This window comes from Seriola aureovittata, chromosome 6, assembly GCF_021018895.1.
Source record: "Seriola aureovittata isolate HTS-2021-v1 ecotype China chromosome 6, ASM2101889v1, whole genome shotgun sequence".
Taxonomy (NCBI): Eukaryota; Metazoa; Chordata; class Actinopteri; order Carangiformes; family Carangidae; genus Seriola; species Seriola aureovittata.
In genome coordinates this window covers 14,763,615-14,777,627 of record NC_079369.1, presented here as the reverse complement: position 1 = coordinate 14,777,627, position 14,013 = coordinate 14,763,615, and the positions used below count along the sequence as shown (strand labels likewise).

General features: G+C 39.5%; 1 protein-coding gene across 4 annotated transcripts in view; it reads right to left on the bottom strand.

Annotated features, from left to right (window-relative positions):
• Positions 1-13,536, bottom strand: part of opa1 (OPA1 mitochondrial dynamin like GTPase) — a 36,509-nt gene extending 22,973 nt beyond the window's left edge. The window contains exons 1-19 of one of the 4 annotated variants that reach the window (XM_056378529.1): positions 13,366-13,536; positions 12,134-12,458; positions 11,857-11,953; positions 11,491-11,598; positions 9,987-10,037; positions 8,338-8,420; positions 6,387-6,542; positions 4,464-4,517; positions 3,989-4,093; positions 3,529-3,615; positions 3,035-3,148; positions 2,652-2,732; positions 2,472-2,546; positions 2,304-2,375; positions 2,087-2,186; positions 1,845-1,975; positions 1,250-1,322; positions 868-940; positions 667-782 (exon numbers count right to left, since the gene is read on the bottom strand). In XM_056378529.1, coding sequence (XP_056234504.1) covers positions 667-782; positions 868-940; positions 1,250-1,322; positions 1,845-1,975; positions 2,087-2,186; positions 2,304-2,375; positions 2,472-2,546; positions 2,652-2,732; positions 3,035-3,148; positions 3,529-3,615; positions 3,989-4,093; positions 4,464-4,517; positions 6,387-6,542; positions 8,338-8,420; positions 9,987-10,037; positions 11,491-11,598; positions 11,857-11,953; positions 12,134-12,458; positions 13,366-13,394 — 1,930 coding nt within the window. In that variant the 5' untranslated portion in view covers positions 13,395-13,536. The remainder of the gene's footprint in view (positions 1-666; positions 783-867; positions 941-1,249; positions 1,323-1,844; positions 1,976-2,086; positions 2,187-2,303; positions 2,376-2,471; positions 2,547-2,651; positions 2,733-3,034; positions 3,149-3,528; positions 3,616-3,988; positions 4,094-4,463; positions 4,518-6,386; positions 6,543-8,337; positions 8,421-9,986; positions 10,038-11,490; positions 11,599-11,856; positions 11,954-12,133; positions 12,459-13,365) is intronic. The other 3 variants (XM_056378531.1, XM_056378530.1, XM_056378532.1) reach the window with 3 other exon arrangements.
• Between the last annotated feature and the right edge of the window lie 477 nt (positions 13,537-14,013).

Sequence of the window (14,013 nt, the reverse complement as noted above, 5' to 3'; positions counted from 1 at the left end):
CCTTAGGAGAAGAAGGGATGGGGCCGATCACACGCACTTTATCAAAAGTCAGAGTTTTAGTACTCACATATGCACACAGGGGAAGACCAGAGACAGAATCACAGACACGGACACACACGCACACCAAGCCTGCTGTCCCTTTCCACAGCTCCCTATCCACAGTGGAGATTAGGCTAATTGCTGGTTTGTGGGGCCACGGTGGCACCAAGCAAGGACGATTGAGGCCGGCTGCGTGTGATTTGATGGGCTACGGATCGATACACCACACAATGGGCCTATGGGAACTGCAGTCTCACGGCCATAAATCTCCTGTGCAGTTAGCAATGGGCTTGTAATTGTCTAGACTAATTGCAGTTGGAAGGCAGGACTGGAGGAGTAGAGAAGTGTGGCAGGGTGGGCTGAGTAAGGCCAACAAAAGCAGGTGGAGGAGTCAGGAATAGTAGCACCTGTTTCCTGTGCAGCGTAATGAATAGAGGCAGGTGCCAATATCACAGTTAATGAAGAAAACTTTATGTCCACTCCCACTTTCAGAACATGCCTGGCACCATAAAGGGGCTTTGGACACAAACATCCACTAAATGGTGCACATAACAAGGTTTAAGAATCATTCTTCTCTGGGATAAAAGTTAAAATTATAAACCTATTCTGTTTTCTGTGCAGTCTTACCTTTGAAGACATCAGCCTGCTGCTCAACAGACTCCCTAACCATCTTCCAGAAGCAGTCGGAGACGGCCAGACTCAGGTTCTTTGTGGTCACCTGGTGGGCCTTCAACATGCCATCCCTAATTGAATCAATGCATTACTTGTCAGCTTTGACTTAAATCATGCAATGTAACGTTAACGTTTGGTGAATCAGGTGTAACATGCCTAAGTAATCTGGAGTTCTGGAAGAAGTCCTCCTCGTAGTCTTTAATGGAGTCTATGCTTTCACCAGTGCTCCCTGCGCACAGGTAAATAGCAGAACAAGTGAGTGAGTAATTGACAATTCAGGTAATGTTGGATTTCATATAGAACAATAACAAAAATATTATAAGTGCTACATAATATAATAAGTCAGAGCAAAAACTTCCCCATGCAAACAACAATATGATGAAGAAACCACAAATTACCTCCATCTAGTTTGCTGGGTAGCACAAGTAGTGTCGTGAAACAAAATTAAAGAATTGGGACGTGATCATGATCTGAAAGTCCTCAATAAATAATGTGAAATTAAATGCTCCACGTTGGATGACTCAGTAATAGAGGTTACCTTTGCCTGTCACCACAGCAAAGTAGCCCAGGGCCTTCATGGGAAACAGCTTTCCTTCCACTATTTGCTGGATCTGAAAAAAAAGATTTAACAGAAAGGATTTAAGTTTTTTGGCTCCTCCTGTCTGCACTATAAGGTTCCTAAACATTGGGTTGTTGAGGGACAAGCTGGTTAAAATCAAAGTGCTTGGCTCCCTCTGGTGGAGCAGCTTCATATAGTCGCCTCTCATAGTTGTGGGTACGTCATATACTGGTTTAAAAAAATCTTCAAATGCAACTGTTTTGTTATTAGTCACACTGGTTTTGCTCCCTATTTCTGTGTTCTTAACAGAATTCACATGGGATGTCAACGATTATCATTGATTTCACCACTGTAAGAAATGATACAAAATATATCAACCAATAATATGAAATTCAACTGTGGCACTGTTTTCCTTTTTGGACATCAATAATAAAAAGCATGTAGACAGATCCATGCTTTCATCACAGGAACAAAAAGTGCCAAGTAACTCATAGTCAATATGATATACAATTTTTGAGTTGAGTTGGCACTAAAAGCCCAATGGAGGGGTAAGTGACGAGTTAAACCGTCTCACTCTGCTCGGGCTGGCCAGGTTCTTCTCAGCCAAGTCCACCTTAGTCAGGACAAAGATAGTCCTCTTCCCTTGGGGGTCCATCTGGCTAACCAAGTCAGTTACAATGCTCCGCTCTGCATCGACACTGCCATCTGGACAGAGAGAAGGAAGATCACAAGAGATGAAGTAATGCTGTATAGCTAATAAAAAATGAAGACAATAGGACATAATTGCATGGTGGGAATGGTATGTTCATGGCTCACCCTGAATACAGAGGATGATAGCGTTGGGGTTCTGCATGTAGGCTTTGCTGATGCTGAAGATGGTTTCCTTAGTGTCTGATGCCATGCCAGCAGTCACCGTCTGAGAAAGACACACATTAAAAAGGCTTTTTAAAGACTGCATGTGTATCACTGTATTTGTGAAGACAAGTTTGGTTGTGGTGTTAACATTCCCACACTTATCAGACCGTATACTCACACTGATGACACCTGGTAAATCAACAAGCACCATCCTCTGGATGCCAGGGCCTTTGACACTCAAGGATATTGTCTAACATGCAAAAAAAAAAAAAAAAAAAGATTATTCCATGAAACATAAGTAAATCATTATGTCGCAGCTTCTTTGAATGGAAATACTATGTCGCACCTCAGAGCTGACTGTCTGTCCCTCCTTCACGCTCTTCCTCATCCTCAGCTCAATCTCATGCCTCAAAGCAGAGAGCTGCAAGACATAGGAAGAAAGACGAGATAAAATTGTGTGAACAGAGAACTAAGTTAAAGCTGTAATTCATATTAGGTGGATGGAGTGAATGACTTTGTGACTTACATCCTCCTCCTTGGTCAGGTCAAACTCTCTGCCACTATCCTTGAACATGGCCACATGGTGGGGGCCTTCACTTAGTGTTACCTACAGAAAGAAAATGAGCATAGTCTAATCTCTAAAAACAGGGTTTCTTTACATTTTCAACTTCCAAAATACCTTCATTTCTTGGTTGACAGTAGCCAATAAAATAATTTTACATTCTGGATAAGCAATTACTTACTAACTGATGTTACTAAGTAAATCTAATTTCATGGCATTTCAATTACAAAGTGTAGTAACAGTAGGGCTTCAAATTAACCAGCTATTGGTAAATGTGTAAATCTTTTTTGTGTTGTTTTACATTCTAAAGAAGAGGATTACACATCAGCAAGTCTGATTCCACTTACCTTGACAGGGGAGCGAGTCATCATCTCTCCTGAGCCCCGAGGAAAGATCCTGGCCTGAGCTATCATCTCCAGCACACTAGTCTTCCCAGCACTCTGATCCCCGACCACAACCACCTGAAAGAGGAGAGGACAAACTGAGAGACTGTGGCAGAGTACACAGATGGATGGAGGAGAACGAGGAAACCTAAGGAAAAAGAAGTGGAAAGGACCAACTAACACAAATTTGAAATGCAGGAATCTGGTGTGAGGATTCATCAATAGACAGATAGCAATTCTATTTGAAAAATTAGAAGAAATATATATTTTGGATAACAACATCTTTCCTTTTTTGCAAATATCAGAAACAAAACAAATCAAATAAATCCTACAAACACATTGAGTAACTCAGTGAGGCAGTCTTGTTAGAGAATTTGTAACAACTGAAGAATCAATTAAGCCCATATTTGAAAGCAAACCATTTGTAGTGAATGAGGAGCTGACTGACTGCTCCTTACCCTGGGTAGGTGGTCCTGCGTGTTGTAGTTGGCATCGTAGTCAGACAAAATGTCCAGAACCTCAGAATACAAGTCAATAAGGGATTTCTACATGGGGAGAAACAAAAATGAACATTGATGATAAAATATGTGTCAATACTTTAACCTTCAAACATGTATTTGTCACTTGTAGTCTAGCAGTGATTGTAAGGAATAGCTAAAGTAAAAGTGAAATAATTAAACTGATATTATTGCTCAGAGCAGCATTAAAGGGACAGTACCCAAAGATGGGAGTGACTATTCCTGTGTCCACCGAATGATCATTGCAAACCCAAACCCAAGCCTCAGAAGTTAAAATGAATGTGTTTATTGTATGTGTATGTGTATGTGTGTGTATGTGTGTGTGTGTGTGTGTGTATGTGTGTGTGTGTGTGTGTGTGTGTGTGTGTGTGTATGTGTGTGTGTGTGTTTAGAAACCTACCTTCACTTTCCTTTGGTGAATCCCCTTATCATCTTTTTGCAGCACCACTTTCCTTAACTCTTTATTCTCCTTCTCCAGTCTCTCCAGCATGCGCTGATATTTTAGCTATGTGATAGACAGTAGCATCCCATCAACAATGAGCATCAGTAACACATAACATGTAAAATGAGATGTTTTTACCAAAAAATCTGGTGGCAGTATTTGATCTAGAGGTGCAACGGTTGGATTTACCTAATTTTTCAGCTGTACGAACAGTATGCAGTATTGTATGAGTAGTAGTTAATAACCTATTCTCCAAGCAGGTAAGTTTTAACCTATTTGATGGTTTGGCCAAATCTTGGCAATTCCATTTCACTGGGAAATAAGACCAGTATTTAAAAATATTAGAAAAATAAAAGCTCTTGCATGATAATAAGAGTCCTGTGTTTCACCAAGAGACAGATTTTTAGCAAAAGTATCACAAAATCTACTGTACCTGTGTACGAAGCAGTTCTTCTTGAAGCTGGTCTATCTTTTCTTTGTCTGATGACTAAAGGTTGAAGCATAAAAACAGAAAAAGAACAGCAACAAACTGAGTTAATGCTTCGTTTCCACTTTGAAAATAAGGGCTACCCGTCACTCTCACTTTGCAACTTCATAAGCATGAAATCCCACCAGCATCAGGAAGGTTCATTACGTGCACACTGTATTACAGAGAGAACCAGAGTTGAGTCAAGTTAATGCATTAAGAGAAGAACAAAATCAGATTTCAGACAGACACTACTCATTCTGGGATTACTCAGCTTTGATCAACAAGCTCCAATTCACAAAACAGGCACAAATCACAGGGTGAGCCCTGAAAAATATGAATTTCATCCCAAAATTATTTAGTCATTGCAGTTTGATTTTTTACAACTGGGCAAACATCATTTTATTTTGCATTTTGTTTACTTGCAATAGGTTTGACAGGATGAGAAACAGGACAGAAAGCAGGAGACACAGCATAAATGGACAGATGGGACTGGCAGCAGAAGAAAGGGAATTTAAGAAACAAACAAACGCAAAACTACTGTAGCAAATACAATTTCTATACTACACAACAAGGACAAGAAGTGCGCTGTAAATTACCTTTTAGCAATATGAACAAACAGTGTATTAAAATGCTTTGAATTTCCTCAATTAGGAAAGTTATTTGGGCTTTACATAACTTCTCGTAAGTTTAAGACTTCTCCCGTGCTGATGATAAAATGATCAGCTTCCTTTATAAAAGTTGTCCATTCATGGTAGTTTCAAAAAGTGCAGCTCACACCATGCAGCAGGTTGCCACTCCATGCAGTGTTTCCATACATTAATGTGCTCCTGATGATAATCCATCCATTTGCATGAGAGTGAGGCTGAGCTACTACGTCACTTCTGGAGCCAGGCTATGAAGGTCCATGCATGCCTTTTCCACAGCCCACTGATAAAATAAATTTTAGCACAGCCTGACAGACTATGGGGTGATACATGGAGGCTACTGTTGGGTATTACAGGGGTCAGACTAACGGACTGCACTAGAAATAATATAAAATTTAAAAAGGTTATAAAATATTTAAAAACACTAGCATCATGGCTTAAACTGGAGGGCTAGACACAAACACCTGTAAAATATAATAATCCAATGCAGTAGCAATACAATAAATAATTTTAAGTGGAGGGGGTTGGTTTAATCTATGGTGGTGTTGTACCGTGTTTGCATTCTGTTTTAAGATGCTACTGTTGTCTATGTGGTGGACAAAATAAACACATTGTGGGTTAGCAAACATTGTATTTATTGCATGGCCACAGCACTGGAATGTATTATTGAGTTAATTAATTATTCTGCAGCTGTTCATGTTGTTGTGTCCTCCATCCTGTGCATATTAGGGACTAACAGAAAGCAATGCTACCAAAAATTTAATCTTCTATAAAATAGAAAGACTTTTATTTAATTATTAAAATTGCCAGCTCTACTCTTCACCAATTAAGTCAGTTAAAAAAGCAACTTAACAACAACTGAAAATGTTTTCACTCACCTCCACTACTTTAACTTCTCACCCTGCTGCAGTGATGCCTCAGTGTACTCCAAAGTATGTCAGTACACTGTGACATCACTGTTAGGTGTGATTATAGGTGCAATGGAGCACACTTCCAAGCACATCCAACCTGACCAATTAGTGATGCTGGATGTATTGAGAGGTACAACAGACTTGAAACTTTCATCCAGAGAGACCAGTGAAACCTGCTTTTCAGCCTGGTGTTAAGTTACTGTAACGTTTCGTCAAGGGAGCTGGTTTAAATAAAATTTTTCTAGAATATATATTCTGTTCCTACTCTGTAGCTGTGATCTTTAGGAGCCATTTGTGGGATAGGACGAATCTAAGTGGGGTGGGACCTTCACCTTTCGTTTCTGTTGAAGGGGGCTGGGGTTCGGAGGCGGACTGGGAGCAGGCTCTGGCGGTGGGGGACGCGCACTATTGGCTGCAGCGGCCCGCCGGACCTCCTCCTCGTGCCGCTGGATCTGCTGCTGAATAAGAATGAGCTCGCCAAGCAGACCCTGCTGGGGTACGTCATAGTGAGAAAGAGGTAGGAGCAGCAAAAAACATAACAGCCAGCTACTAGTCTGGTCAGCCATACAGGCCAATGCTGCATCCAAAAAACACAGGGCTACAACAGAAGAAGTCTGGCCTGTGTCTCTGTCGCTGGCATTGGTGCTGTTTGTTGGAGAATCACGATTCAGTTAAGGCTCATGTTTAAGAGAATCAAGATCTTTGGCTTTGGTAATCTTGCCACAATCATCAGTGTGACCGAACAAAGTTAAGTCTCCCTCAAACACAAAAGGGAGACGCCAAACTTTGCCAGACTGAAGGCAGAAGAGGCAACCAATACCACAACCAGCGCCTCTCAACAAGTGGCAACAACAGTGACTTGTCATGTGCCACTGTGGATTCATGACTGTACGCTCACCATGATTCAGACAACACAATAACTGATTTTTATAATTATACTTAGCAGTATATAATACATGAAGAGAGTTGAAATTCGGGTTTTACTGTAACGGTAAAATAATAAACAAGTTCAGTCCACTGTTTTAATGTGTTGCAACACAATATTAGGCGGTTCTGAATATAATCGATCTGACGATGTTGAAAATGATGAAAATAAGCAAAGCAAGGATTGGGATTGCTCTATCTGGGGTGAGGCATAAAGCATACTGTATAGCAGGTGAAATTTGCTTTGGTTCAGAGGTCCCCAACATGACAATTTGAGCGATTTTGTGCAATTTTGTGCTGGTTTTTGCGCCTTTCTCTGTGTTATGCACATGCAATACATGTAATATGTTTTTTGAAGTGAAACATCAACTTGTAAGATTTTAGTTGTGTTAACTGTGTTCATGTTGGAGACCAGGATTGCAGACAAAAAGCAGGGCATAGGAGAGGAAAGCTTAATTTTTTTTTTTTTTCAAATGCAGCTTCTCTTTAAATATACATAGTCAGAGCTTCCTATAGTTTGTTTTCAAAGTTTAACTCTGTATAGTATTACAAAACACATAAAAACTTACAATAACATAAAAAATAAAACAGAGAGACACTGAAACCGGTCACTTTATGGAAAAGGACAAAACACAAAATGGACAAAAAGGAGAGAGAACACAAGAAATGAAACACACGTGCATACAAAGTGTTTGCCAGAGATGATATACTGTGGTGGAAGGGTTGGTGTCTATGAATGAGCCTTCTGGGGAAAAAAGTTGAGAGGAATGACAAGCAGTAAAGGCACATGAAGTAATGATAAATATCGAAATGAGTGCCATACAGTATGTACATGGTATCCTGTGTTAATGGTGTAAATTTTTATGTAAAATAACACTCAATAGTAAACTGCTCTGCACTGAGAAAAGCTCTTATCTTTCTTACCATCACCTCAGGACCTCAAAAGCGTATCTTGATAACAGGCTAGCATGTAGCCTGAAACTTTTCACATGAAGTAGAACAGACTGAATCAGACTGCACCCAAAAAAAATTAAATATCAATATAGAGGACACCATCAGTCAAAGCACTTTATGGGTGCTCCAGTTCATATAATCAGGACCCTGTTTAAGTGTAGCTTTTAACAACTTATGTGAGACAACATGAAGTCTGCTTGGTGCCTCACAGGCTCTTAAAAGATATTTCGTTATTGCTTACAACTCATATGTTAGTTCTTTGGGTGCATTTTGATTTAGTTCACTATAGTTCTTGCCACTGAAGTGAAAGGTAGCCAAGCTGCAGACAGGAGCAGAGTGGGACTGAGCTGTGGTGGTGTAGAGAGCAGAAAGCTGACAACTGTCAGCAGGTTATTATAAACTTGCCTTTTTGTATTGCTTGTCACCGGCATCTTGTGTGGCTGCAGCAGAAGAATCTGTGGCTTTTAGAGGAGGATCACCTGAGGTTTCTACCAGAGGAGACATAACACCACAAAATAAGGTTATCAATGTATCATTGACTATTGAGTGCTGATTGTAAACAAGCTTAGGGAGAAAATTATGCCCATAACTAAAAAATGCCAGATAGCCATTTAAAGCAGGCCTAGGATAAGAAAAATAGACCAGTGTTATCAAAGTTCAAATGTTTGGAAAATATTGCACTGATATATACACATATTATGTGCATGTAAAGTAGATGCATATGAATACAATGTAATAGAACCTGTTTACATCAGTTCATTTTGAAAGAGTAACGGCCAATGGGGAAACTCGAACAATCAGTGTTCCGACCAATGGTGTAACTTCATCATTCACTCACCAACAGACATTTGTGTTTCTGGGGCGGGCCCCATTTTTAAAGTCCAGCCAAAAACATGCAATAAAGGTTCGGAAAACTGGTTAAAGTTGGTTCTGTTTAGGTATAAGGTCAATGAAATTTTGATTGGTGGATTTTCGTGGGGCAGCCTGTTAAGAAGAAAGCTTATTGCAAGACAAAATAAAACAACCTGACATGTAGTACAAAGGAAATTGTCACTGAATGCGTCTTTGTACAAATGACTTTGGAAGATTAGATTAGGTCTTTGCATAAACTTTTGTACCTAGATGCATTTATGGTTGCATCATTATTATTTATCATCACAACTATTTGACATCATTTAAGAAAAAAATATTTTGTAAATATTTGAATTTTTCAAGAATTTCCAACCTAAATTGATGTTTTATGTAAATTTTTTTTCATTTATTTACAACTATATTCAAAAATTTACTTTTTAAATTTTGTGTGCATTTTCCAAACATCTGAGTGTCAGTAAATAAAGGCAGAAAGAGATCGCACCATAGATTAGCAATGAGAGTGTAGTTAAAGAAAGCAGGTGATACAGGCCAGGGGAGAGAGGGTGGAAGTCAAAGGAGGCAAAAATCACACAGGTGGGACAAGGTAAAGCCAAGGACAGTCAGGTTATAGAAAGTCAAAAGGGAAGAGGAGACAAACAGAAAAACAGCCATTTTGATCTTTTAATTTTTCCTTTCCAGACTAGGAAAATCAAAAGATCAAGATGGGTTATTGATCCTATTTAACACTTTTCTTTTACTGCATGTGTGCTTTGATGTGAACAAGAGAATAGTTCTCAGGATTTTAAAAGAAGTCTGGAAGAGCAAGAAATCTAGAGTCTTTTACTGATTCAAACAAACAGATGTCAGCCACAAGGTAAAATCAGATGTCTGCATAAATAATCATACTCCTCTGAATACCCCGAGTCCAAGACCTTTTCAGCATTCTAGTCACAGGTTATACATTTATACAATAAATAACCTGTGTTAACCATGAACACTGCTGTTGTTGACAGCAGTGTTCCTGCTGGAACCTAACGTGGTATTGAATCTTCCTGCCTTTACAGCTGAACCATGGCAAGAACTCCTCAAGTCCGCAAGCAGGAACCCACAACCATACCAATATCGTGGCAAGATGGTGGTCAAACAGCGGCAGAAAGAATAAAGGGGAGTGGGCAGCGCTACTGAGTGCAGGGTTTACACACCTAACAAAAGATGCAGACCAGCTCCTTTGACTTCACTACCCAAACTCACACCTGTGAAGAATGTGGAGGAGGACAGGAGGATAGGGGAGGAGGAGAAAGGGAGAACAACACAAGATATAAATCATAAAAGACAGAAGCAGCGGGATGATGGTCAAAGCAGGGACACAGCTAAATGGTGTGTATTAAAACAAAGCAGCTGCTGTGCCGGAAATTCAAGTGAAGTAGCCACTTAATGAGAAACTGTTAAAAGAGATAAGCACACCCCAAACTGGTCCTGATCCTCAATGAGCCCAAAATATCCTTTTTTGTAATTACCAGCCAATCAAGAGGTTGCTCTATTTAAAGGCATTTCCTGTACTTGCTAGAGGCGTGTAGGCAGAATAAGATTTCTTTTTTAATATTATCACTTTCTTCCTTTCTGACTCAAAATACTGAATTCAAAACACTAAAACCTCTTCAGTATATTAGAGAAATGTCATGGTTATTTCACTTATTTTTTTGGAACTGATAAGAAGCAGAGCAGTAGGTGAAACCAGAGAGATATGAACCAGTTGCTAATTTGCTGACAATTTTTTTAGGAAGTTTCAACTGACATGATGGTGAGTGGATAATTTTATTCAGGGTGAACCATCCCTTTTGTCAAACATTCTTCAATACATTTGGGATATGTGAGCACATGGTGTGCTATTAGCAAATTAAAAATCAAAACCCCTGAGGCAGGACTGATGTGAGTGACAAGAGTGATGACAAACTGGAGGTCTGAGGTTCACCCCAACTGTAGTAAACCCCTTATACTCTACAATCAGGGATTAATCCTCTCACACAATACATCTGCTATATGCAACAATGCGATTTACAAGAGATGTTTTTTGGAATAGATGTAAAGTAATGAGAGCTTTCATCTTATCCAAGGAGAGACAGGCACTCTGGCAAAATGACTTATGAAACACAATACAAAGCAGTTTTATTGTGTTTTTAGTTCATGTTTTGTGAACATAGAAATAAGTCTACCCAGGATTGCTGTGGTTGTATAAGGCATGGATTTTAGCATTGCCTACAAAACTACTGATCTAAAACACATTAGTTATAAGTTATTCGGTATAAAGAAGGGCTCTTTGTAGAATCTGTTAGCAACCACAACCATAGACAAGAGGGCTGTTGCAGAAAAAGTAGCAATTTAGAGCATAAAGTAGGCTACTTCCTCATATTTTCTTATAACCTTGAGTTTATGTTATTTCATTCTGCTACGGTAACTTTGAGGTAAGAGAAACCACAAATACCATACTTTAAGTATGGTAGAGCACCCAACTGAATTGTAAGACACATAATGTAAAAACAGAGGCCAATGCAGGTGTGGCAGACAGGTTTGCTTCAGTACAGTTCCTGTTATCTTAATTTGAAACCTGGACACTGGACATGACCTCAGATTTTTGCAAATAACAATTTTATTTTTGTTATGATGCAGTAACTTTATGAAGACATAGTTCAGGTGTTGTTCACTCACCAGTAGACAGGAGGCTTTTGAGGAAAGTGAAGTTCTCTCCTATCTTGTCAAGGTCAGGTAGTAGTTTGGCTATTTCCTCAATCTCTGGTAGAGCCTTGGCCAATTTTTCTGTGGATACAAGAGATAACTGCTGAAGTGGAGAAAACAGAAAGGTTGGATAAGACAAAAAGTCTTATCCGATGATGCATAACTGTGCAGCCATGTTTCAAGTATATCCTAAGAATAACTATCCCTGTTTCATTAACTGAAATCAGGGATAATTTACAATAAAGTTATGGCCTGTTATTATCACATTAATTCACAATCAAGATGTAAACTGTATGTCTTTCACTTCATGAATCAGGGCACTAAAATAAAGATGCTTACCGAGATCAATTTGTTCACTCAGTTCCCAGACAAAATCAGGAATGACCCAGTTGTATTCACTAAAGTCAGGCAGCAACTCCTTCCATTCCTCATAGGTCTGAAAGTAAAATCACAAACCTTTGTTATTTTCACACATGCAGTACAGGATATAAAAGCTCCATTTTATTAGAAATATAATTGATATTTGCAATTAGCAGGAACACAATATGACAGGTGGAAAAACCAACAAATGCATGACACCGTAAATCAGAGACACATTCAATGACTCAATAATGACCTTTTTAGCTGTGTACCCTCCTCCCACTGCCGTGCCCAGCAGAATGTATCGGAGCTTCAGCAGTCTAGCAGCAAGGCGGGCCACCCAGAAGTTGCGCTTCTGCTGGTAGCTACGGCCCCCTGATCCAGGAGGTGGCTTGGGTGGTCGCATGGGCAACCGTGACATAGAAGTGAAGTAGCGGGCTGCCGTGCGATGAGGATATCGCTGAGGGTTGGTGTTTGCCGAATAGCGGTGGTGGATGGCACGGGACAGAGGGTGCAGCTTCTGCAGCGGTACCAGAAATCTCATCCCCATGTTGGTGGAGACCAGGTTCCTGCAGGCCATGCTGAAAGGACATAGAAATAAGACAACAAATTACACAAGCTTATCTTCCTCATGTGCCTAGACAATACAACATCAGAGGGAGCTTCTAGTCATCCCTTAAATTCTATCTCTAATGATACAAGTACTGACCAAACAGTAATATGAACTCTAATTTTATTCACAAGAGAATCATTCTAGCAGAAAAAATGTGACTCTGTGAAACCTGGGAATCTCAGTTTTCATGTTGTTGTAAAAACAGATATTGCAAATAATTGTAATCTTTATCAATTTCCAGCCAAACAAACCAAAATACACAAAATTGATATGTATAATAGTGTACATAACTAAGTCATACTACAAGTTACCAGTTAAGTAAAAGTTAGTACAACGTAGCACCACAATAAGATACAAAATGCAGGTAAAGAGAGAATATTATGCATATGACCAATTTAGCCATTCAAGTTAACGTTGGCGCAGCAAAATGCATTAAAATCACAATTGAAAACAAATCTACCTTCTATGATATATTGCTATCACATATTTAGATACGCATGCGGTGTTAGCTAGTGAATAAAAGGTATTTAAAGGCTGTCAAACAAGTAGGTTTGACTCTGTAAGATCAGACATATCCACCAACCACCGGGGTTAGCTACCTAGCTAGCCAGTTAGCTGTCTAGGTAACGTCCAGATCCCCTACAGCTGCTCAGGGCGCTTTGCAACTTATAATAAATATGTCAGTGACAGTGTTTGAACAAAGGTTATGAATGTAGATAGCCATAATATATTTAACCAGGGGTCTTTTATTCACAAGGACGACAGCTAGCTTGGCTGTCCTCAGCTGTCAAAAGAACCAGCTGCATCTGTAATTTCCTTACACAGCTAACACAACTAGCTTCAGTAACCACTACCTTTATTAAACACGCACTTACCAGGCGGCTTTGCTCCCGACACGCAACATGGTGCTGTTATCAACAGCAGATTAACAAAAATCTTTTTCAAATCCACTCTTTAGGCACAGTTTAATTCATCTTTCCAAATGGTACACATTTCCCCAGCCGCTAACTATCGCGTTAGCTAACAAGGACACAGCCAGAATGACAGTCCACTTCCTGTGGACGTTACTACCTCCAAATCGGCACTGACAGAAAACGAACCAGTGAAGAGTTCCTATGTGGTACATATCAACACCCCTTCCCTAGTTTATGCCTCTCATGTCATTTTGTACGATCATTAACAGCCAGGCCCAACATCAGCTGTGGGTACTAAGCCCACCTTTGAACAATTTTTGTGTGCCTATCACAAATGTGTAGTAGGATGCAGGGACCCTAAACTCTGTATTGAATAGTTTAGCATTTCCAGATGAAATTCCTAACTGTTGCCAAAAACTGGCTGTTGGGCCTCCACTATCCGTTATAAACATTATATTGACTGAAAAATCAATCAAATTATATATATATATATATATATATATTTAAAAAAAAGTCAAATATATGGATAATTGATATTGTCTTTGTTTGCAGCCTTATAGTACTTCTATGATGGAATAAAACTTTGTATTAAATACTTAACACACAGAA